This window comes from Labrus bergylta, chromosome 8, assembly GCF_963930695.1.
Source record: "Labrus bergylta chromosome 8, fLabBer1.1, whole genome shotgun sequence".
Lineage (NCBI taxonomy): Eukaryota > Metazoa > Chordata > Actinopteri > Labriformes > Labridae > Labrus > Labrus bergylta.
The window spans coordinates 7,002,500-7,029,635 of record NC_089202.1 but is presented as its reverse complement, the minus strand read 5'-3'; the positions used below and the strand labels follow the sequence as shown (position 1 = coordinate 7,029,635).

Here is a 27,136-nt window from a genome sequence, read left to right as displayed (position 1 = left end):
ACATTCATTTCCACTCTAAGATTGATGTCAGGGATTACTGCGGCCAGGGTCTTACCAAAATCAGCTGCACAATCCACTCATCTTTATGAAGAATAATAATAGAAAACAACCTCCAAGCCTGAATACGTTCAGCACTTAAATCTGCACTTACATCATGCTACCTCAAGAGGGAGACATTTATGCAATAAGCTGGCAGAAGAGGAAGATATTTTGGTTGCTGTTCACACAAATCACAAATCAAACAACTTTCCCTCACCATTAAATCATACAACCAAACACACATCAACAATCATTCTGTGAAAGAGACAACTGTGTGTTACTGTTTTTTTTTAATTCGATCCAAGAGTCACATTAACAAGTTATATCATAGCAGTCCTGAACAGACAAATTCAAAGTAGCTTGCAGTAATGACTCTTCATCATCAAAAGGCATTAATAAAATAAAACCTGTTGAGTATAGAAAAAGACAGGAAGTAAAGCTACAGAGAAAACAGAGAGTTCGGTTTCTTGGTCCACGGACACTAAGCCATCGGAAAGACACTATCGCTCTCTGTCAGAGTACACAAGTCTTTCGTCTTAGGCTCACTGCTGGACAAACTGTGGTAGGCAGGCAGCAGTAGCATAAATATACATATTTACCTCTTGCAGGTTTACATTTTCCATTGACAGCAAGTAGAAAAACAGGGTCACCTCCATGGAGGTATCATGGACAAAGGGAAGTGAAACAGGTGTGAAAAAAAAAGGTCCCAGATTGTTCATACAGCCCCGATGTGAGATTATTCTGAGTGTAGACGATAAATACGTAGAAATGTAGATATTCAGCTGGCTGATGAAATATAATATCATCCTGTTGACCTTCAAATGAAACTTTCAGTTAAAAAGAAAGAAAACAGCCTGAGGGTTGGCTCGTTATATTTCATCCTGGGTCAAGTCTTATCATCAGTTCCTTGTTTCGCTTTTAAGTCAAAATTGGATTTCCCCACCAATGAAAAAAAAAAAAAAAAAAAAGAAGAGTATCATTTCCCTCATACATACAAAGTGAATTATATAATTTCCACCTACTATAAGTTCACATTACTTAGAAGTACATTTAACACTTGACCATTCCAGGGTGCAAAACGATTGTAAGTTAGTCAAATCGGCATGTTTTTGTAAGTCTTGCATGTTGACAAGAATCATTCCAAGCTATAAAATGTCCACAAGACTGAGATAAAGCAGAACAGTGGATTTTAAAAGTGTGTTTCAACTAACCAAACTCATTTTTTATAGTATAACAAGAAAACATGGGCGAGGGACAGCTTTCTTTAAATGACTGATTTCCAATTCCTATTGCAGTAAATATATGAATGAAAGGATTCATAATAAAAACCAGGTACAATACTGTAACCTAGAAACTTAAAATGCTTTACAGCAATGTGATATTTCTTTCAAAGATAAAGAATCTAAAGTGCAAGCACAAATATGTATCATTTAAAAAAGTAGTAATGGGGAAATACTATAGGATTGTTAATCGACATTTGAAGTTAGTTTTTAACGTGCGGACAGTCAGGAGTGTTTTTGTGATGCGGCCCGTCATGCGGTGGAAGGCTTCACCTCAAGGCCTGACACACACGTGCAGTTGAACGCTGCTCATTTCAATCTGCACGACTTAAACATAAAACTTAAAAAAAAAGTGAATTAAAGGAGGTTTTAAACAGGATTAAAAATTGTACATTTTTAAAACCAGGATTTCTTCAGAAAATGTCCACTAGAGATCAGCGCTGTGAGTAGCTTCTGATTGTGACAGGATTGTCTATACATTCTCTTTTTTTAGCATAAAAATTCTATAGATTCAAGGCTATCGGCTTCCATAAGAAATCTGCATTTTGTTTCTAAGCAGTCAACTCAGCGATAACAGTAATAATATAACAATAAAACTTTACACTGTGTTGGAGGAATACAGCACAAAAAAACAATCGCAGTATTATACAAAGAATAAACAGAAATGTGGCTCATTTTTCACCATCAATACAATCTGCTGAGGAGAGAAGATCACAGATCTTTTGTCATGGCAGTGGAAATAAAAATCATTCATATACGTATATCAAAAATTCACTAAATGTCCTGCATTTGGAATATTCAAAATACATATCAGAACTCTTCAAAAGCATATGTCTTGAGAAGGCTTAAGAGATGTGAAATATTGCTTCACTGAAAGCCATAACAAGGTCACATGTACAGTATGCATGGTCATGGACGTGGTGGGAATGTGACGCTCACCGGCACGATGAAATCATTTCAATAAGAAGAAAAGACTGAGGTTGAGTATCATGTGATAGCCATAAACAAAAAGACAACAGCACAAAGCCATGAATGCACATATCCCAAGTATTAAGTGGCAACAGACAGATTCTGATGCGTATCATTCCATCTGCTCAGGAGAGAGATTCCCTTTTTACTATTAATTTCCCCAAAAATCACATCATGTGAAAAAGTTGTGCCACAATACAACGTTTCATTTTGTCTTTCTAATCTAAAGGTTTGTTATGTGTGCTCTTATCAGAAACAGAGTTATTTGTTTTCAGATGATTGAAAAGACCGTTAGCGTTCACCACAGGTTTAGTCAACACATTCAGGTCAGGTTTCTTGTATTAAATCAGAGTACTGGACTAATTTAAAGGATGTCAGTCATACCCCAGTATTAATAGAGGTAACTGCGTACTTTGATAAATGATTAAAAAAAGAATTAAAAATGAATGCAAAGCTGCAATTTTTGCAGACTGAGATCAAACTCTTATTTTACTGAGAGGTCAATTTTAACACATTTAGGGACAAATGTAGTTTTGCCAATTGGACCAATGTTAGAAGACCTGGTAGTAATATAACCAAAGTTTGATATTTCCGATTGTGTCTGGCCCTAAATATCGACACAGATTTTAAAGGTGCCTGGATCCCTGTCAGTGAATTAAAGCAGCATACAGTTTCTCCCAATGCACATCTAAGAGGGTCAAATCTATACGTGACCAAGGGCCCAATGTTTGAACTCTCAATCCTTTCACACATTAGGCTGATAGATAATACGCTGTGGAAAAAGGTAGGAATGAATGTAAAGCAAAGGGGAGACGAGTGACCTTGCCAAGCAAAGCCAACAAACTGAATGTGCTTTCAGTGGCTCCCCGTTTAGCTATTATAAGGATTGAAAAACACTAAGATGACAGGTGACATCAAACCACCAAATGCATTTTTGGTCCACGTTGTGAAATTTCAACAATTAAAGAAGACACTTGAATAAGCTTACCTGAAAGAATAACATCGATGAAGTGAATGTGAAAGAGGAATGAAAGGTGAGAAGAGTACTGAGAAAACAGAGACATGCACGGGACCCCAGTGAGTGCCAAAAATGATGACATCATACAAGTTACATTTTTCATTTTTGTCACTGAACCCTGAGCTAAATAAAAATATATCACTGTATATATTCATATATATGTAACAAGCTCATAGCAAATATGACCATCAAACCACAGAGACCCGGGGTTTGCCTCAAATGTGGCTAGTAGAAAGAAGTCACACAATTGTCACTGGTACCCTCGGGTCCCCCTTCTTTACATGAATGATCTTCAACACTGCTCAAAATAACATGAGCCCATGCATTCTGCACTTTCAGCTAAAAAAAGGCAGCTACCCATAAAGAGAGGAAACAGATAAAAGTCGCAAATAAATGAAAACTTTACCATCTAGGGCGGTCTGGTTTTCTTGCTTCCCTCATGTTAAAAACATGCAGTTCGCACTATGTTAGAGGGAAAAAAATAAAAAAATTGCCCCATGAATCTTTGTAAGTGCTTGCCCTTTAAGTATTCAAACATTATATCTGAAACATCCATTGTTTGGCATTTTGACGATCTTTGCTATGAAAAATCATAAAAAAAAACATTTGTTTAAATTTAAAAAAAAAAAGCTGTTACCAGGCTGAACATAGCTTCAGTAATTTCATGGAAACAATACAAATAAAAAATAAGGGTCAGGAAAACAAGTTAACTACCTACTCAGCACCCTCTCACCAGGAGAGGGGTTACTTTTCTGCTTCAACATATTTTTAACCGTTTTAGTTGTGTTTCTTGTGGAGTCCATCTTTTGTGCCGCGGTCGTTGGGGCTGAAGTCGGGGCAGATACCGTTAGCTATTTTGGGGGTGGCAGTGCCTTGCGGGTCCGGGGAAGACAGGCTGGGATTTGTATAGTGACCATGGCAGGGGCTGCTGTGGAGGCCTTCATTTTCTGTGTGCAGGTACTCCTCAGAAAAGTCTGGGTGCTGCTCTGCAAAGCTTCTGAACTTGTCTGTAGAAAGACCACAAGAGGGCGCCAGAGACAAAGGCAACAAGAAAAACAGTGTTAAAAAGGGCCAGGATGACAAATCTGTCTCACATGTAATGATTAAGTGTATTTCTGTAGTGTAGTAGAGTACTGTCAACCAGTGACACATTATTTCATTGTACATCTTACCGAAGGTGATCTTCCCTGTGTCCTCTACATTGATGGCAGTAAACAGATGTGACACGTTGAGGTGACTGACTCCTAACGCTGTCTTCAGGATAACTGCCAGCTCCATCTCTGTGATGACACCGTCCTCTTCTGCCTCAAACATCTGGAGGAGGTACAAAGTGGAGAAATGCAGATGGTCATCTCTGTGAGGCATGCTGCTCTGACAGAGTTGTCTGAGCAGTAAACTTGGAGTTCATTTCTAAACTAATATATTAAATAGATATTAAAAAATAAATGTATACTCAATAGATTTCTTGAGCCTTAGTGTCACAGAACTTGCTCAACTTATGAATACATGAATTTACAATCAAATCTGAGCTTTGCCATTTGGAAAATGGAACTAATATGGACAACAAATCTCCATCTCTTTTTCATCCAAAAGTGAACCCTAAAACCTAACCTGCGACAGGTGCTGATATATTGATATATTATACTGGTGAGGTCATTTGAGATCTGGAAACACAAAATTGATGCCCAGTCTATTAATTAAACCACACAATGAACTTAATGATAAAATGTCAAAGATCCCTCAAGTCAGTACAGTCCACAGCCAAACAGATTCTTGTTTTGGTTGGAAGAAGTCATTGACATTTATTAAAAGTTAAAGGATTGTTTTGTTATGATTTTCTCCTGCCTCTCCTCCTCTACTTTGTTTATCCAGTTGAGAACCCTGCATGGTGCCACATTTGCCAACGGAGCTGTTTATCAAGACTTTTGATCTGCTCTTTTTTTGCCACAAATAATTCCTAAAAAACATCTAAGGAAAGAAAGACCTAAGAAGAGTGAACAATCAGACAGAAACCAGCATGATAATCACTAACTATCAAGACAGAACTGAGGTTTGACAGAAGAGTAAACACACAAGACAACCTGCAATAAGGCATTTAAATGCATCTGTTGTGACTGACCAGATGGGAGAACAGGAAACTCTAGTCTGTCTGGTGGTGGAACATACCTTGAAGGCCAGTTTCATAGTTTCCAGAGTTTTGGCAGGTCTGCATACGACAGATAAGGCTATCACAAATTCTCTGATATCCATGCAGTTATCTTCATGCTAAAAAACAGAAGAACAAAACATGTTAGGAAAGATATAGACAGAGGATGTGAGCAGGACTAAATATTTATTTCATTGAAGAACCTGTGGGTGATTGTTGCTAAGCTAAGGGAAACATTGCTGCATTAAAATCTTAATCGTTTGGGTGTCAAAAGACATTTGTTTCCCAGAACGAAAAAGCAAGAGACTGTGATTCCAGTTCTTCATTCGGCTTCCTTTAAGATGTGTCAGCTATCTTACTATACAATTTGGAAAAATCCCCTGTCTTTACCTCATCAAAAAGAGCAAACATGTCTCGCAGCATGTCTGAAACTGGCACGTCGAGGAACTGAGCAAAACCATCCAAGTCCAGCTTTTGTCCCTCCAGCTTCCTGGCTCTGTTCCCGTACTCCTGCAGGATCTTCTCTGTGTTACGGGGTTTCAACCTGGAACAGCAGGCCAAGCAACTCTGTTAATAAATAGCTTGACCATAGTATCAACAAGGACTTTCAGTAAATAAACATTCAAGGAAGAAGGAAAAAGGAATAATGGTCCCTGTGGCACAGACAGTTTTTTTCTGTCAATGTTTTCAAGAATTATTGTAATCTATTCACGTTTTACTCCCTTTCAACCCCCCCCCCCCCACCCACCTTGGCTTTTACATGCCAAAGAAGGGTTCACCAAAAAAGTGTACTTTTGAGTTTAGATCAGACTATTTCCCTCCACAGATTCCCTCCTCTGCAGGCACCTGACCAACCAGTATGTAGTACACAATCTCCAACTGCCTTCCCACCTGTGCACACGACCAGTTGCATCTGCTGAGATTCACAAAGAGGGTACAACATCCAGACACTGAATCTCGGTCCCTGTGGTGTTTCCTGAGTATTTTGCCCCTCACCCTGCTTACTTCTCTTCAATCGTAGGAATGCATTGGAAGGTTGAAGCGACTCACCCCAGTCTCCTGACAAGCTTGGCATACTCCAGCAGACAGGTGTCCACTGGCAGTCTCAGCTGGCCTTCTGCCATGGCCAGCTGGCAGTCTTCAAATGAATAGTCTGTGATGGGTACCCCCAGGGCTCTGAACACAGCATAGAGGAGGAAATGACGGGACATCAGTTTGTGCAAATTGATACCTGCCCGAAGGCTTATTAAGGCCAGAGCAGTAGCTCATATGGATACTAGGATGTTGAGAAGGATGGGTTTTTTTTCCATTGCAAAAGTGAAGATTCCCATCAAACACAGAGTGTGGCAGTGTTAGAACTCTGTTTAACCCTAGCACTTTTTTTTTTTACAGGACTTTAAATAGAGGTTAAACCGTTGGATGATACAGAATTTGAATCACAGTTCGGGAGTTTTGTTCCAAGCAGAAGGACAGGTATGACCTTACGCAGGATGCACACTCATTGAGAGGGATAGAGGGAAACATATACATGCAACGTTTATATCTAATATTTTGTAATCAAACAACAATGAAACAGTAAGTTGTGACTATGCCCATGTAGACAAACAAGATGTTCCACAGCTCTATGCCCCCTTTTAAAAAATCAGTTTATTGTTGTATTTGTGGTTTACACATCCAAACAAACCTAAACAATAACAACACATTTAGCTCCCATCAATCCCCTCTGGCAAAAATGAATAACATATGAAAAAAGTATTTGAACTTACTTTGCCATGACACGTCTCACATTGCTAGCAAAAAGAGTTGGGTTCTTTTTCTCCTCCTCTGACGGCGTGTAGATGGGGAGGAACTGCAGACAGCCGAAGATGATTTGTTAACCAAATATCATCACAATTCATCTTTTATATTGTATGAATAATAAAAAGAAACTGATTGGGTACACTTATTTGTTCATCATCAATCCAACATTCATTCATCAAACATTTTCTGAAAATAGGAAAGGCATCATTTACCAGAGTCTTTTTTCAACATACATTGAATCACTTGTAATACTCTAAGTGCTGTGATCCTTGAGAATAAAGAGGGCATCATCTAAAGGGTTATATAAATGTATGCAGTACAGACATTTTTATTACCTCAATCACAAACTCGTTGTGCAACTGGCAGAGTGTCAGCCACAAGATCTCAAACCTGGATAATCACAGGAAACAATGACACACAAATTAAAGAAATACAGAAACAAAGAAACATTTTTTGGGTCTGTGTCAATAGAGCATATTCTTTAATACCAATTCCAGGTATGTTATCTCCAGGATGCATCTCAGGTCAAATGAATGAGGGTATGAAAACAAGTATTGGCATGGTTAAACTATTAAACTCACAGCATGTTTAAGGGGGAGAAATATGACTTTAAGCCTGACATACATACAGAATGTCTGACTTTTAAGCTGAATAGTAAGAAGTTCTGATCATTTGTCGTTAGGTGACATCAAACTGCATTCACAGAATAATCACATCGATGGTGCTGAACAAAAACAGGCCAAGGTATTCTGAGGACACCACAGAGACTGATAACAAGGGCAGTCTTTCTCCTGCAGCCATGACTAATCTGCTTCCAGTCTATTTGAGATCTCATTGTCGAGATTCTGGTTCAGACCGCAGTTTTCATCTCCAAAAGAGGAGCTTCCGTTTTAGCTGCAAAATCTTTTCAATGACAAACATGCTTTGATTCCTGATAGTGAAAGTCATTCAGGAATCATCACAAGCTCTGTTTCTACTGATCAGATCAGACACGCTGATCATGTGAACCTGGATGTTAAATGAGTGAATAGTTTAAGCTAGGGGTGTAATGGCACACAGAAGTCGTGGTTTGGTTCAAATGTGTCATGCCCATTTAAATTAGTGAGGCATGTGGATACTGCCATGTGTGATTTCCTTTTCTGCTCCACTCAGGAATTTTCATTCTATGACCGTGACGTGCGGACCATGGTGGTTTGGGCAGCATACACATCAAGAAGCAGTAATGCTCAAAACTGTTTTCTAACTGCTATGAAACAACCATGAAGAAGAAGCAAACACAACAAAACACATAAAGAAGAGGAGAGTATACGGTATGAAGATGACACAGCGGAGTCAGAAGACCCGCCTGCTTCTTTCAATAAGTTGTGAGGGGAAACTTCGGGTTCACGGCGAGGTTAGCCGTTAGAAACCCGTCAGACAAGATAATGAATATTACACGGTCAATTAGGCAAAAGAAAACGGGTATCAAACAACGTATCCCTGCTGTTTTTACAAAGCCTCTGGATGAAAAAGCAGAGACGTTCCAAGACATTAAGCTTCTATGTTTTTAAGACTATACATGCATATGCTGTAGTGGAGGTCCCAAACTTCATGGGATTATTTAAAAGTGAACAAACCTTGTTTTAATGTCCCATCCTGTTTGCATATAAGCCAGTCCCTCGTCCTTAACTGGCATACATAAACTAAGATTTAGCTGTTCACAAACAACTGATGGATCCTGGGCCTCTAAAAGATACGTGACCACGCATTTCATAAATCATACATATGATACATTGTCACTAAAGGTTCATATTTTACAGTGTAATTATTGTATATTTTCAATTCAGGAGATGTTACAGTATTCATTTGTGTCTTGCTTTTTTTGCTGTCCTCGCTTAAAGAAAAAGTTGAATACACAACTTTAGCAACTCTCTAAAGAACACTAGTTAGAACAAATTGTAACTTGAACTACTGTCACTTCACAATTAATTAGGAAAACCTAGAAATATAGATCCGGGACTTTTTGTTGCTTTTCTCCTGTACTGAACTCGGACCGAGGGATGAACTGAACCTGACCTCTGTGAACTGTTACACCACTTATTGTATCCTTGCAGTGAGTGAAACATAAAAAACGTGTACTTACGCTCCAGGCCCTTGCCACGTCCATGTAATCGAGTCCTAAACAATATGGAAAGCAAAGACATTAAACATGAAGTAAAAAAAAAAAAAAAAGATATACTCATATATATCATTTATATTCATGTTGCAGTTTTGGAGCACATCTTTATCTGTACTCAGAGGTCGGTAAATTCACACTAAATACCTGATAACTAAGTAATTCGAGATAGGCAGGAAATCTGTTCTTGTGTATTGTTTTAAGTGACTGTTCATTCAAGTTTGAAATGATTCATCATCAAATCATTATGTATACTGTATAACTGAATAGCTCAAATATAAGACATGTTTGAAAATACAAGGTAATACCAATATATTAAAAGTAGCTCAATTGGCCCCAATACCAATCTTTGACATCTTAACACTCATTAACTTCAAATGGTTATGAGATACATTTAACCTCTAAGCACAGGATTGAAACGACTCAGGTCTCACAAACAAAAAAGACTTTTGCTACACAGTCCATTATTATTATTTTTTAACTTGGATAGAAAACTGTCTCATGGACATTTCTGAAATCAAATACAGCACAAAGAGAGGCATGCTAGCACTATAAAAACATGCATACACAGAGTTGTACATTAGGCTGAAATATGCTATCAAAATATGCTATTACAGCAACTGATATCAAATATTGCTTCTTTTCATGATGTCTCCTTTAATAGAAACCAGTACAGGTTTTTGAAGAAACGTCAAAGTCCTCCAACAATCCCTTCACCCTTTGTCTTTATTTCACCTAGTTTCCCATAGAACAACAAGCTTGAGCAGAGCTTTGCACTTGAATTCCGAGTCATACCATGATTAGCCAGATTCCCAGTCAGGCCATCAGAAAGTTGCTCTGCACACTTCACTGAATTCCTTTCATAACTGGACTGAAACAACTCTATTGGTCAGCACAAAGTTGCTAAAACATCAACATGGAAAACTCACTTTTTCTCTACGAAAGCTTCGACTAAATATCATTATTTCTCTGGGCTGTTCTGAAGCACAATGGGAAGCAAATATGATTCATAAATTATATAAACAAATGTAAATTATGGATTCATAAATAATACACTCACTCTTACTGCTGTTGCTACATGAGTCCCATGTGCACAACAATATGCATCTCCATAATTACAAGTCTCAACTGGTTTGCAAGCTTTTAAACTGACAACAGACACACAGGATACCAGTGAAGCCCTGAAGATCAATGCAGTAATTGTATTGTTATTTTTTATGGTGTGGATTGCACTTTCTTCGAGTAATTATTTAGTAGTATAAAAACCTAATATAAAGGCAGTTCTAAAGGCAGAACAATTTCCAATTCAGAATCAAGCAGTGCAAGCAATAATTCACAGTTTGAGTTCTGATTGGTTCAGAAAAAATATCATAAACTAATCCTGGCTGGAGCATTAACCATTTCCTCTATGCTTCAAAAATGACACACCGTGACCACGACACTGTCTGAAAGAGGATTCCCCTGTGCTTTCTGCTGAGTATGCAGAACGTTTGTGTATTACCCAGAACATTTTGTTCTTCACAGATACTATATATTCCTACTTTATCCTTCACCCAGTGTTGTGACCGGCTACATTTTTGCGAGACCGGTAGGATGCCAAGCAGGCTACAGGGCCAAAGTATACATACAGACACAATCAATAAAAACCTATTCAAATGCTACATAGAACTAAATCAGAAAAAAATAAAAATAGCATGTCAGGCCTCTCATAATTCAATCAAGTTTAAAACCTAAATGACATACTTAAGTTTTATACTCTGCATAAAAAGCACATTTCCTATAGTGATTGATAAAATCAGTATCCATGCTATATATACACACCATAGTAGATAGCATTGAAGCAAAGAAGTTTTTGAATGATAGTGGTCCTCATTACCGGTCTTTCTACAAACCCTGTACTGTTGATGAACCACTGAGCTACCTACAGCCAATGTTGCCCACCTACAAAATTGTATCTTTGCAAAATAATTCCCTAACTGTTAAGAATTTGGGCTTTTCAGGACACAATTTTTCTCCAGGGGGTCATGCCCCCAACCCCCCTAGCTGTCTACTTTTTTTCCACTAATTACACAGGTACACAGTCAGGAACTCGTTATGTCAGTGGAAAGCCCTGCTCAAGCTGAATATAAAAGGTTTGTTTAAAAATAAGGAATTCAGAGCTGAGAAAACTCCCAAGCCCTCATACGTTCTATAATATCATAATTTGTCAAAATATATTTATTGACTGTGTGAAAACAAACTTGATTATGATTTATATACAAAGAATGCTGCAAATATGCCGTGTTACTTATGTATCCGGTAAACTAGCTTACCAGCTTATTAGGGTAACGTATCACCACAGGTTGCACTGGTACAGCTGGAATGAAGGCCCCTGCAGGAAAAAAAATACATTAAAAACCAGTCAAGAATAACTGCACACAATCCTAACTAGCACCTAGGTGTTGTGTGTATCAGAAATGTGTCCTATTGGAAACCATTAGACTAACCCCTAATTTACACACACACACACACACACACACACACACACACACACACACACACACACACACACACACACACACACACACACACACACACACACACACACACACACACACACACACACACACACACACACACACACACACACACACACACACACACACACACACACACACACACACACACACACACACACGAGACCATGATGATGGAAGAAACTTTACCTGGTTTAAATGTGATCAGGCAAGATCTATTGGTACATGTTCCCTCAGGAAAAATCATAATCTGTAGGAAAGACAGAATGGTTTACACATTGCAAAAAACTATATTATAAACAGGAACTATACTATGGCAAGCCGTTCAGGAAATTAATACATTGAATGAAACTTTGAATATATGGAATGAAGTCTGAATATATTGAATGAAACTTTGAATATATGGAATGAAGTCTGAATATATTGAATGAAATTTAAAATATATTGAACGAAACCTTGAATATATGAAATGAAACTTTGAATATATTGAATGAAACTTTGAATATATTGAATGGAACTTTGAATATATTGAATGAAACTTTGAATATATTGAATGAAACTTTGAATATATTGAATGAAACTTTGAATATATGGACTGGAAGTCCGTTGTGTTATTTCAGCTTACATCTTAGTAAAAGACTTAAGAAATCACTAAAGATGGATGCACAAAGTACGCTAAGCAATGTTTTGTTGAGCATTACTACTCATAAGCAGTAAAAGTGTTCCCAGATCAACTGATGATCTTCAAGGTGATGCATTCTACATTCCAAATAATCCATGTAATTTTGAGTATGAACAGCTGTTTCAAAAAAGTTTTGACATTCAATAAAGTATTGGTATATTTCAGCTGATGTCATTTTGCAAAACCAGCATATTCAGCAGGGTGTCTTTTTGATGACAACAATGAAACTGGTGGATTTGGATAATTGAAATCAGCTTCAATTCCATATATTCAGACTTCATTCAATATGTTCAAATATTCATTCCATATATTCTATGTTTCATTTAATATATTCAATATCTTAATTTCCTAAACGGCTTGCCATACTATACAGTACTGAAAGCTTTTTGAAAGTGTTATCGTTCATTTTATTGCAAGTTGCTACAATTCAGATGAGAATTAAGTCGTATTGTTTTCTTCAATGCTGGATTTTACTGGTTAAATGACCATTTGCCTGTGGTTAAACATTTTATTGTTACCTTTTTACTCCGGTAATTTCTTGGGTCCACAATGATCTCGTCAAAAATTGACATCTGGCAAACATCTGCCTTACTTTTTGCTCCATTTATGAATATACTTGTACATAGTTTTCATAATACAGACCCATACTTTTTAGAACTAGTCTGTGCCCCTTTAATCTCTTAACAAATCACTTATCTGTTCAATCACTCTATTGCAAATGGAGTCATCCCTCGGGTCTGGAAAAGATCAAACGTAGTTCCACTGCACAAGGGTGGTGATAAATTGAAGCTCTATCGGCCAATTTTCTAAACTGTTCTGTCTCTCTTAAATCCTTGACACTTTCCTAAAAATCAACCTTAATCATGCTTCTCTCAACATTTTCTGTGTCAAGTCCATACCAGTCCAATTTCAGAGCTCAACATAGTACTGAATCTGCTATTACATTAGTTTTAAACAACATGATATCTGCTGCTGATGGAAGGAAATACTATGCTGATTTGTTTGTCAATTTAACGAAAGCATTCCAGAGGCTACATGATGTTGGGTTTGATTACTTGTTGGTTTCAGAACTATCTGTCCAATAGACAGCAATGTGTTACTGTACGTAATAGGTTGGTATACTTACCACTGTCAATAGGGGTTCCAAAGGGTTGTGTATTGGGTCCTGTACTTTTTACAATCTATATCAATAATATTGTATCTGTATTATTAAACTGTAATGCCCATTTCCCTGCGGTCTGTATAAAACAGATAATAGAATCTATCTTCACGTCTGTTCTGGACTATAGAGATGTAACTTATGGACATGCTATAACCTCCCTCGTAAATCCCTGAGCCTCAGTTTATTATTCCTCCCTCAGGTTTATTGTTCATTAATTATACCACTCATCACTGTATCCTGTGTGATAAAGTTGGATGGACCTTATTAACAGTAAGACGTGACAGACATTGGCTAATATTGATCTATAAAGCTCTCACTGGAAATCGACCACCTTACATCACTTCTATAATACTTGAGTACCATGAGTGCCTCATGCCACGAGTAAAGATTAAAATTGGAAAAAACGTATGTGCTGCACACACCTGGAACCCCTTAAACATCAAGAAAACTCAGCATAATTGTTAAAATGGGTCAATTAAAAACATGATTACAAACTACTCTACTATGAATGCAACTATTTTTAACTGCGCTCTGCTTGTTTGTTTTCGTGATACTTTTATTCATTTGTACTCTCGATGTAAATGAAAATGAGGCCGTGCAATCAATGATTTTTCAAAATTAAATAAAGTTTTAATGAATTATATACCGAAATTCAATTGCTCAAACACTAGAATATATGCTTGCAACAGTTAAAAAAAAAAGAGCATGGTCATGTGTACTGAAGACTGGAGTCTCTGATAAACCGAAAAAAAGCATCCGTGACATTCAGACAGATTCAGACAGATAGATCCAGATTATATTCCCTAGTGCCCTCATGGTTCTACATTAAAATAATCTATAATTAACTAGTCAATGTCACATGTCTCACCCATGTCCAGGACTCATCTCGCACCCTGTCCTTGTCCATGTGGACAAGGACAAGGGATTATCCCGTATTGAAAAATAAAATGCACTGTTTTACAGAATCAATATGGGGCTGAATTTGTTCGTATTTTCATGCAGAGACCACTCTAATGCATAAACTACGTTTACAAAAGCTGGTAAGGATATGAGGAAGAATGAAACAACTGATTTATTTTGTGATCAGAAAAAAGCAATGTGGCACAGGCCATGTTCAGGACACGTTATATTTAAACAAGGCCTTTGTTCTTTTTCAGGGTTATCTGGTATCTTAATACAATGTATGCAGAGGAATTTGGATTCTATTTACCTGAGGCCATTCCCCTCCAGAGTGCGCTCTGCGTCTGATCTCCTCCACGGTTTTCTTCCTGGAGTCCTGGTCTGACCGTGATACAAATACTGGCCTGATGTACTTTATCAAAGCTAGAGGCAAAAGAAAAAACAGAAAGCGCTGAGAGACTGCAAATTAACAAACAAACTAAAACTACTTCTATTTATTATTTTACAGCCAAGCAAATAAAGCTTCACTACATGGTCTCATGTTTTAGGGAACTCTGAATTGCCTTAAACAATAATTATTCCTGCAATAAAGAGTATGATCAAAACTTTTAAAAACAAACAGTCTGATGCATTCACTATGAAAAATATTGCACTATATCTGCTTTTAAAATGCAGTCATAGAAGAGACAAATCTCCTCTTAAATGAACAACCATCCTCTAATGGTGTCCTCAATTTAGGCACCTCATTTCAACTTTCACTCCCCTGCAGAGCAGCACAGTGATGATAGAGTGGTTGAATGGCTGTACTATTAATGGGACATTCATATGACTGTAAGCACTGTTGAATAAATAGCCTGTTAACCGAAAACATACCTAAAACAACTACAAGTTAGAGCAAATCATTAGCAAAACAAGCTTCTGTTTAATTAAAGTTTTGTTAATGGAAAGGTAGGAGGAAAACATTATGGATTTCTTTAGTGGAGCTTAAAACTGGAAATATTTCAGCAAGACAAAATCGCAATATGTTGTTACAAACACTTACAATTCTTTATTTATTTTTTTTGCTCAGACAGTATGGTAATCTGATGTTATCCCTTCACAAGTGACAAAGAAAGGCATATAAACCTTAGTCACAGTTAAACACATGACTAATGCTGATATAGGAGCTTAGTGTGAGCTGAACTAAAAAAAAAGGGACAATGGTAAGGCGTGGGAGGCTGCAACTTTTGAACCACAATGCTATAATGGTAGCGGCCTCTATGGTGGCTAGCCATCAGCCACAAATGATGCAATTGTCACTCCCCAAACTCTAGTCCGGTGGGTATCTTTGTTTCAGCTATTGCAAACAGGTCTCAAACGTGAGACTGTCAAATATTACAAGGAAATTACATAGCAGTTTATCCGACAGTGTTTTTTTAACATTATCGTTAGGATCTAAAGGGGTTCTGCAGATAGAGGAAACATTGTCCTTGCACTGTCTTGATCAGTACACCAAAAAATTAACATAACATGTCGAGGCAGAAAAAAAAGCTCAAGGTGAGTGTGTCAAGAGTATGATGAAAAATGAAGCGATTGATGCCAGGGTTCTTTGGAGGAGAAATTGATTCCTACTGTGAGCTGTCTGCAACAGGAAGGGATTAGAGATCCAGCTTGTACTGTGAGAGACACTCCACACATGTCACTGTAGCTGATTAGGTCTTAATGCTTATTCTGGATACCAGTTGTCTGGTCAGGCCTGGTCTGCTTACTACTGCAATGCTAGCAGGACTAGCCAAATAACATAAACACATATAAGTCAGTGACTAATCCCTTAACATTTTCAGGACAGCACAGTGTACGTGGACCAAACTTATTCATATCATCTCCCATTTGATTGATTGCAGTAAGAAAACAATGGACCAATGAGCAACTGTAACCAGATTAAGTGTCTTAACCCTGCAACACCAGCATGACGGCTGCAGCAGTGACTTGGCAAGTGTCATTCATCCAAAAGGAAACAAAGCTGTCGATAATGACCTAAGCAGGAGGAGGAGAAAGGAAGACTAAAATAACTGACACCTAGGCCTTTTAACATATATCAATCTGCAGGGCCAAAAGGACAAATCCCTAAACTGGCAACTAGTCAGGTACCTGAACTCGCAAGCTAGTTAATAGGATCTCCTGTTACACCTGTATATTTGTTTGACCTCTGCATGTGGACATACATGGTGCCCACATAGCTTCAGTGAGCTGTTATCTATCATCCTTTAACAGTTTCTCTTAACAGTTTTGTGTCAACATAGCAGGTGGATGACTTAATTTATTTAATTCATAAATTGATTGGAGAGGTATTGAGTCAGACTTGTGGGTTACTAGAGTTTGGCAAAAATAATAATAACAAGAGACTGAGGTTAAGGTAGGATTTTGTCCCTTCCATCTAAATAAAATGAAACAAAATACAGAGACACCTTTGGTTAATGTACAAAACCAAGGATATGAAGCCTGCTTATAATGATATATGGTTATTTTCTGCAGTGATGTTTGATATGTTTGCCAATTTTCTTTTATCTTTAAATGCACAATATTCGGTTGAAAGTATGCCCTTGATACTACTTTTATGTGTTTACCCATTTCCTGGTATACACTGCTTTTAACTTTACCCAAGTTGTACTTGGATTCAACTCATCGAACAAAATAAAAATGAAATAAAAAAAATTAAGTGATGGGGTGATCCCCTCTCTTCACAGATAAAGTAGCAAAACCATATTAAGTGTTTGGACCTGACCAAGATGTAGTGGCCAACATGTGGCTGAACAAGATAGGTAACAACGATGCCTATGCTCAGAAGTTTGTGATCTTGTCAAATAGATTTTGTAATTCTGTAATGAAGAATCCCACCACTCATAGTCTGTTAGATTACCTATTCCCACCTTCACAATCGAGATAATGGCAATACATGTGACAACGGCTTAATATGATGTACATCTGTTTCAGACTTACTGCCCCAGAGAGGTATATCCTTGCTCTCGGCCTTCATGACTATTGAGGCCATCGTCATAGTGACTGGGATGGCATCAAAGTACGAAGAGTGAGGTGCCAGGGTGAGGATGGGTGCTTCCGCAGGCAATGCTCTGCGCCCCTTCACAGTCATCCAATGGAAACCTCCCGCAAACCACATGACCCGCATGATGATCTTCAGTATTATGTCCACCAGTCTGCAAATAATAAAAGCATGTGTGAGGGGACTCTTTCATATAAAATGTTGATTGGGATAACACATCTCCTACATTGAATAACAGATACATAGAATAATGCAATGCCGAATGGCAAAAATGTAGTTGACCTAGAGGACCAAGTAGGATACGAATTATGAATTGAAATTAACAGGATGAGTGTGCAGTGACAAAAAGTGATCGTTTAACAACAAAAACAGTTTAAACATCATTTAAGATCCTCTTTCTTCATTATCTGCCTTCACTTCACAAAACCATTCCCTTCTTCATAGCCAGCATGGGTCAAAAGCTAAACTGCCATCACAATAAATCAATCCAGACTGAGAATTTGCAAAGAAGGCTATTAAGTAGCAGATTCAACTCTGCTTTTAAAAATGCCATATGAAAGATTTGATTGTCATACCTATTTCAGACACTGGGATTCACTCATCCTAAAAATGTAAACGACTTCAAACTATTATTTCCTTTAGAGCTGTTGTTGAGTGGTTTGCATTGTCAAGCCCAAAGGGACATATTGACAATGAGTTTTCTGAGCTATTTGTAACTAACCACCTGTTTGCATTCACCTACTTGTCCCATCTCTTCTCTGTTAAACCTCTCGTCAGTTTAAAGAACACAATTTCACTTCATCTCTCATCAACCATCGCACATATTTAAATTACAACCCAGGTCTCCTATAAAAATATAACAATATTTAGCTACATGGTCTTTCACCTTTCAGGTGTTTTTTTAGTTTTTCACTGAGAGTGAAGTGTTTGGTAAAAGGAGACCTAGAGCTGCTGTAGACGCACGCTTCTTGGAAAGATTATTAAACAATCAGCGAGTACAGAGAAGACAGAGGGTAGAACAACTGAACTATCACAGCTCAAGAATGACTCAGATTAAAATGAGATGGGTAATTTAACAATTGAATCTTCAAGCCCAATTTGTGACATGCACAACATCTCAGTGCTCTTGTCACTGTTACATTTTTAACAACACATGCAAAGGGCTGGCACAAAAACATTGTTGCAATTAATGTATCAATGCATTTATTATAATTAGCACATAAAACACAGATATTAGCTCCTACATTATAGACTTTAGACATACCACAGATCTGTTATCTGGTAATTTACATATCCAATATTGGACTTATGGTGTAGATCAGGGGTGTCCAAAGTGCGGCCCGAGGGCCATTTGCGGCCATTTGCGAGGGGATTTTTTAAGGCCCGTGACTTCAAATGAAGAATCAGAAGATTTTATTGATTAAGATTGGCATGTTATCTTATTTTTATTTTTCATGTTAACAAGCGCTGAACGATATTCCTAAAACAGAAAATGTTCAGTAACATGTATGTTGTTGTTGTTGTTTTTTTAAATCTACAGATTTGACTATTTTCCACATTTTTTTGTAAACTATGAAAAAAAAACGTATGCAAAGTTTTTGCAAACAAGCGGACTGTTGTTTAACCATTTAATGACCTGAGCTAAATGAACCACGTTACAGGCTCTGAGAAAAAACAAATAAAGTAAAACGAAGAAATCAAAATATTTGATTTCCTTTTATTAAAGGGTTTCTTTAGATTCTGATCTACAAAGCCTTACTATTTTTTCAACTATATTTAAAAAAAAAAAAAAAAAAAAAAAAAAAAAAACCTGTGGCCCGCGAGAGATTCTAACACGACAATTTTGGCCCACAAGAAAAAAAGTTTGGACACCGCTGGTGTAGAGCCACGTCACCGATCAAGGACAATCGTTGGGCAATCATGGTGAACTCGCACTATCCCGCTTTGAAGACATTCAGACTGAACTGCAAGTGCCAACAACTCGTCGTCATCAAGACGTTCAGACGAGATGGAACAGTTCCTTCTGTATGACGATTGATTGAAAGTACAATTCTAGCATTTCCTGAAAATATTTTTTAATAAACACCTTACAGTTGTTGCTTCTACCTGTTTGTATGTGAAGCCAACACAAAGTTCAAATAAACTGAATCGGATTGGATCTGAAAACTGCTTCTCTATATTTGATATGATGAATGAGAATTACAGTTCTTCCTGGAATAAAAAATGTCAAGAAAAATGACACGAGAAAAAAAAAAAATAGCACCCACCTCCTCCAGAGGCACTGGGGTTCAATGGTGGTCTCTGAGCGCCCTACTGAGGCCAGGAAGGCAAAAGGCCATGCCAGCAGCATCATGAATGCAGCTATGAGTAGACGGATGGGGAACAGTGTGACTGTCATAAAAGCAATCTACAAGAGAGTTAGAAAAAGAGAAAAGAACAGAGTTAAAAAAACATCAATTAAACATGTTTGTTGAAACTTTTTCTACATTATCCCTACATGAATGTACTTTAACAGTGAAGTCATAACACGGCAAAAAAAACAAAGAAAGTCTACTCTTAACATGTCTGCTGTCAGGAAGTTTGAACATGGCAGATTTTATTACACCTTGATCCAAAAATAATCGAGAAAGAAAAGATAGAAAGTACTTGAAATGTAACTTCAATCATGCATTAAAGCAAAAGAGACGTTTATGGTCTACTGAGCATCATAAGAAATGATTGCTAATTACAGTTGTAACCTGCAGCTTTGCTATACAAAACAGAAAAATGTCAACATAAAATTGCTCGGTGTTGTAGGTACTGTATATTTGAAAGGAGATTGTGTTTCTGGCCCTTAGTGTATTCTTCCTGTAATAAAGGGACTGTAACTTTATTTTGTTTGTTTTAAAACATGTTCTTCATTGGTGCTGACAAAACCTGAACTTCAATGTTGACTGTTTACTTTACAGCTTTTCATGACTCTCTGAATGTGGCGCTTATCTTCTGTCAGTATTTGTATTGATAGTAACTAACCCCAGGGGGAGCATGAGGTTGACCGCACTCTCTTATCGTACTCAGGGAGATTTCTAGCCTGACAGTTATGTCAATTTAAAGCTTGCTTGTTGACCAACAATAAGCAGATAATAAAGACTAAATAACAGGAGTTGGAGAAACACACACACACACACACACACAACTCCCAAAGGAAAAAAAAAACATTGCCCTCGAGAAGTAACACTGTTTACATCATGATGGCATAATCTATTATTGATGTGTTTTTTAAATTATACTGAAGCACTGAAATCTTACTTTCATACTTCCTCCTTTTACTTCCCCAGGATCCTCTCAACATACATTAATGAGTTGTAATCCAAGCACCAGAACCAGAGATCTCTTATACACACACAGGAAGAATACAATTTGGCACAAGAAAGCAAAACAACTGACTAAGTAATAGGGCTTTTTTCCTATAGTAAAAGGTGACTTACATGGAATGTTTTAGAGCCACTGTATAATGCATTTGTTAAAAGATTTATTCAGACCCAAAGCATGAGAATGCATGAATGTCACTTAGAGTTAAAATAAAAGCAAAGCTACAAACGCAGAGAGGTTATTTAGGAGGTAGAGTGAACTGAGGCATTGTACTAAAAGGCTTTGAAATGCATGCAATAAGAATTAACAGTAAATAGGAGAACAAAGTAAGCATTAATTCAGACTGATGTGGCTAAAAATAACATTGTAGTGGGCAAAGAAGAGCCTATATTGTAACAAGGATGTGGAAGGTGTAGCCATTTCTATATTAACAAAATGTAAGTTAATGCAATATTTTATTATTACCTCCACGCATACAAAAAGGACCATGAAAGGCTTAAACTAGCCACTAATTTAACTTATCAATCCACAGCTCAAGAACAGGGGAACAGGCTGTGCATGGTTACAAGCATTTGTTAGAATGGTAACTTCACACTATCCTCTAAGCAGTTCAAAGTTACATGCTTTAACTCTGAATGCATTGTTAAACCATGGTTACTTGGTCAGCACTACCTTTTTGAAGCTGTTGGCCCATCATGTAGCTGATAGCAGTGCGTCATATTTTTTTCTTCCAACTGTTTAAACGGTTATGAAGGCCTTAATGTTCTTCCAGTGACAAAAATACAGCCATGGTGACAAGATATGCTTTCTATCTGGTGTCATTGACTCATCTTCACCTTACACTCAGTGAAACAGGAAGCTCTGCTAAACACAGTAGAACCCTTGCGATATAAATGTTTGAAATGAAACCTTTTAAAGGTCAATAAAAGGTACGAGCTTCCTTTACTCATTATGAAATATGAAGAGGTTTCCCTCGAACAAGTCTGAATACTTTTTTCAACTTTGTTTAAGGTCAGGGAGAAGTTGCAGAAGCATTATTTTCTGCGGGACGGCAGAGGATAGTTCATTAATTATTTTGAACTATATAAACAGACCTTTAGATTTCAGTGATAAGCAATGTGATAAATTGGCCAATGAAATGATACATTGAGTTATTTCACCTTTTCAACCCAAAACCTTAAATTCAGCAAACAGCGCCTTATCATTCTGTCTGGTGAATACAACTTTGCTCGTGAGAAACCTACATGTTGCCCTCTTCGGCAGCAATCAACAGAATTACTGATCTTTGTATCGTGGGAATGGGCTATTGACTTCCTGCCTCTTTGGGAGGATCTAAAAAGATTTAAGTCTTTGTTTGGTTTCCCAATTAATCACATATAGCATGCAAATTAGGCTTGTTAAAGTAAAAGTAAAGGAAGGAATCAAATTAGCTTTTGCCCTATAGCAGCCTGCTCTCTGACACCTCATCAACTTTTGGTTGATTAGGACAGAGAATATATCTGAAACAACAACAAAATGACAGTTAAATGGAATTATTACATCTGGTTTACCATCAAATCAGCTCAATTAATTAGCTTATCAAGGAGCAAGGAGGCAAGAGGGTCATTAAAAGGGTTGAAAGGTTGAGCTTATGAATTGTTAAAAAATTTTTTTTTTTAAAGCCAACAGATGAGTATTTGAAAGGACACAAGTTGGGTGAGAAGTGAAAGATCTCCAGTTTCTTTAACTCTAAAAGTCTGTTACGCCGACCCTTTTCACTGTGAGCAAAATGATCGTGATCAATAAACAGAAACATGTTTATTAAATTGATCTACACATTATACTCTTTTGGGTCTTTATCCTACCCTTAAAAGGAAAGTGTTTGGTCATTCACAGAGATTACTCTTAAAGATTGCACAAATTTCAAAATTCTCATTTGGTAATAAAACAAAACATGACCTGATACCATAAAAAAGAGCTGTATAGAAGGTTTGTATAATGTAGACAAAATAATGTACAGAAAAATAATAAATCCATATTTGTCCAGACACTACAACAACATACACCATAAACTACAATGCATTGGTTGAATTATGATAACTGTAGAGCAGATCATGCATTTATTCTGACCCAGTTCAAACATTTCAGTTGCAGACCGTCACTTAACTGTGATAATTTTGTTAGTAAAAGATATGGGTGCATACGATGACTTTTCTCTTTGAACTCAAACAGTTTCTGTGGATTCATCTGTCAGTCTACTGTATTATCACCTTTTTCTGTCTCAAAAAATGTCACTTAACTTTTTATCTAGCTGCTTTAGATGCAAAAGCAAGATCTGTGCAACATGCTGAAAACACTTTTTCTCAGTTACATCAGAAACCCTAGGAAACTCAATTCCACCACTTCATGGTGACCCACTTTTGCTTCAGCACTTCATGTTTATGAGAAACCTGTTTTTAAGTGCCCAGCCACTCTGACTTCTATTATGTAAAGTTATGTATGTGAGCAGAAAGAGTGATATTTTGTCTTTTTTTTTTGGGTGACATTTCTTAACAAATGTTAATTTGCACATGTAATCACAACGTGCTGAGGTAACAAGTTTCCTATGAGGTACATTAGACTTGTTCTAAATGAATATGATAAACCGTAGTGCTTGTGAATAACTTTCTTGACTTCATTATGTTAGCATTACAAGAGTAACCCGAAATTCTGCCTTTCCCCTTAGCTTTGATCCACCTAACATCCCACCCTTTTTTCCTTTCAGTCTCTTCTACAAGAGCCAGACGGCAAAAAACATGTTTGAACCTCCCTAGGTCACCTTTCTAGCTTGTAACAAGATACGCTTATATGCTTGCTATGCCAGGGGCCATTCACAAAACCGTGGCTCTCCCATCACACTGAACAGTTTCACAGCTAAGACCCAGTTCCACATTGTTTACAAATACTTAACAATGTACCCAGTGTGCTCATCTAATAATTGTGAGGGTTTATATAAATGAAATACATGTGCATAACATCTAATTAACGATATAATACAAGATGAACACTGCTTGGTATCTATCAAACTGCAAGTTAGAATACTTGCTTCTGTTTTTACATTTCAAAGCTTTGCAAAAGGTGTGCCAAGTTATTTTCTCATGACATAACATGTCTTTCTCTCTATCTTTAATCTACGGGTGGAATGAGTCTATCAACAATACTTAAAGACTGGCTGTCAAACCCAATTACTGTACAAATATACATTTTACTGTAGAGGGATCAACTTTAATGCTTACCCAAGGGTAAGTGTGGATACACACAGACATAAACACGTGGACACTTACCTAACTAAGCTATTCAAAGAGAGATCATACGAGGTGAACGACAAAGAGCCGACATGTGCCTCCAAATTTATCAGCCCCAGTTTGAAATAACTAGATCAATGTAATACTGTGGTGAGTGGCGGTTTCCTTCATCTGTGCCTAACGCCACATGTTGCAATAAGAGACAACTTTAGCTGTCTGCTTTGTAACACCAATCAGATAAAGGAGGATTTATAGCCATTTTTGTAATGGCTATGCATCTGCATCCAAATTATACTTTTTTTTTTAGCTTGGAGTTGAGTTGTATGTAATGTAAAACCCTTTGCAGCGAAGTCTAAAAGCTGTAATCTGATTTTCAATTACAATTAAGGATGGCTGGGCTGCATAAATCTGACCTATGCTGCAAAACTATTTTGCCAAACTATTTTTGTTTTTCTTCAATTGATATACCGATACAGATCTTGGCAGACCCAGGATTTGATTTGGGGTAAACAGGACACGACTGACAGGTTTTTTATGCTGTTTCAAAGCCTCCACATCCACACGTGTTGGTTGCTGGGACGCACCGTGATTTACTAACAACGCTTGTGTGGCTACAGGAGTTACCTTTTTTTTTTTTTTTTTAAATAAAGATACTTAATTATTTCTGCAATAAGAAGGAAAACCTGTAAAAGCTACCAAGCAAGCAGCATGCAGCAATGTAATGTGACAACAGTTAAAGAGCAACAAGCTAGGCCCATCATGGACAGGCGGTCAGGCTCAAACCATTTAGTGGTTTGTTAGCAGATACCTGGATGAGAAAACATATGTTTGTTTGTATGTACTCATATGTGAAATAAATGCCGTTTTTACAGCTGAAGAAAACCCTATAACAAAGAGACTTTGTCATTTAAGCGGCATTAAGGCACATAAGGGAGCCAATAAGAGAGAAGGGGAAAGCAACATGTATGTAGCCACAGTTAGCTGACTGGCTAACACTAGCTCAGCTGACAACATGAAATAAAAATCTGTAAAAGTTAAATGAGGATGACAGCATCTCCACTGTCGCACTGAGGTGTAAATGTCCTACAAAAACACACCTCGCTGCTCGTTAGTGTATCTGCACAAGATTAGGACATTTGCACAGTGAATGTATTTACCTTTGCTTTCTCCAGAGGGGTAAATTTCAAGAGGTGCACAAAAGGGTTTCTGAACGGAGGAGCTTGGTCCATCTTCTTTCCATCTCCTTCCACCGCACATTGTCTGTGACTCGGCAACCTCATTCTTCACAGGAGCAACGTTGGTCGAGGTTGAAGATTAATTCTGAATATTCAAAATAGAAAACGAAATTCTGCTTGAAAAGGAGACTAGTCACGCAAAACACAGTTTCCCCCCTATCTTCACTGCACGGTGGCTAATTGAGGTGGCAGTGGCGGGGTTATTATCGTTATCTTTCTTTCCCGGACAGCATGGAGGGATAATGGTTAGCTCAAGGATTAGCTGGGAGTATTTGAAGTCGCCGATATATTTCTGCCTACAGTGCGCAGGTCGCCTCCCTCTACACGGTGTTCCCTAACCAGTCCGCTAGCTCAGGATGCTAACAGAGCCACGATTCAGCTTCTGTCAGAGCGCATGCGCAAGATACATCATTTGTATCCATCCTACTGCTGTGAATACATGATGTGATGCTGCTGCCTTTAACACTCTCCAAGATATCGCCTTTTCAAACTTCGCAATACTCTCCAGATGGCTGAACATGTCCTTATTTTCGCGTTTCCCCAGAGTTTATCGGGGTATTTAAATAGACACAGCATGGGGAAATGTTTAAATTAATAAGAGAGAAAAAAAAGCTATTTATGTTGCCACTGGTTGATCATAGAAGACCAAAGGCTTCCGTAAATATACATTGAAAATGTTTTTATTATCTATTCGGGGATTTTTTTATCTATTCGGGGATTTCTATCTATTTCTATCTATTCGGGTATTTTTCTATATAGAAGATCTATCTATCTATCTACCTGTATCAAGAACACTGGTTGCTTAGGCTTTTAATGCTTCTGGGAATGTGTTACCATCTGCTATTAAGTAGCTAGACTACAAATTAAAGGTTACATCTATTAGCAGACCACAATGATGGTCTCATGCAGCAGAAGAGTGGGTCTTGTAAAAGCTGGTGTTTATTATTGGACAGCAATGAACTGTAGGCTGTTTGTTCTACAAAAGCTTTATTTACACTCTGTGTGTGTGTGTGTGTGTGTGTGTGTGTGTGTGTGTGTGTGTGTGTGTGTGTGTGTGTGTGTGTGTGTGTGTGTGTGTGTGTGTGTTGTGTCTGTAACTGACTGGGTGTAATGCTAAGTGCAGTTATTGGTTCTGTGCAATTTCTCAGAACCACTTAGTATGTATATCCAATATATTATATTGTTTAAAGCTTTATGTTATCATTGTATGATTGTGCCAAACCATTCAATTCGTATACTAATATGTATACTTATATGATGCAGTGTTATGGGTTGTTTTATTTAAATGGAACTTCATAACTGGTTAAATGCTTCCCCCTAGTGTTGGAAACATCACAGTACATTCAGGCCTGTGACTCCTTACACCCTGTCCATCATACATCTACATACCCACAACATGAACCCACATACACACAAATGCACAATTTTAAGACTTATGGACCAAACCATCTCCTCCTCCAATACATACAGAGTCATCATAGAGTCATTCTCTAGATGCTACTAATAGATGTAACCTTTTCTTTTGTTCTAAGCATATAGAATAAGATTAACTCAAAAGATTAAATATTAATTTCAAAGCA

General features: G+C 37.5%; 1 protein-coding gene across 1 annotated transcript; it reads right to left on the bottom strand.

The window, feature by feature from the left end:
• Positions 1 to 314: 314 nt before the first annotated feature.
• LOC109984418 (lysophosphatidylcholine acyltransferase 1) lies at positions 315 to 25,929 on the bottom strand. The gene is made up of 14 exons (XM_020634564.3): positions 25,479 to 25,929; positions 19,975 to 20,114; positions 17,647 to 17,861; positions 14,978 to 15,090; positions 12,113 to 12,173; positions 11,720 to 11,778; positions 9,375 to 9,409; positions 7,588 to 7,642; positions 7,219 to 7,301; positions 6,503 to 6,628; positions 5,843 to 5,996; positions 5,473 to 5,571; positions 4,479 to 4,620; positions 315 to 4,313 (listed from the first exon to the last, which is right to left on the bottom strand). Exons 1-14 carry the CDS (start codon positions 25,599 to 25,601, stop codon positions 4,084 to 4,086), a joined length of 1,635 nt encoding a protein of 544 aa, XP_020490220.1. The 5' UTR covers positions 25,602 to 25,929; the 3' UTR covers positions 315 to 4,083.
• Positions 25,930 to 27,136: the final 1,207 nt, after the last annotated feature.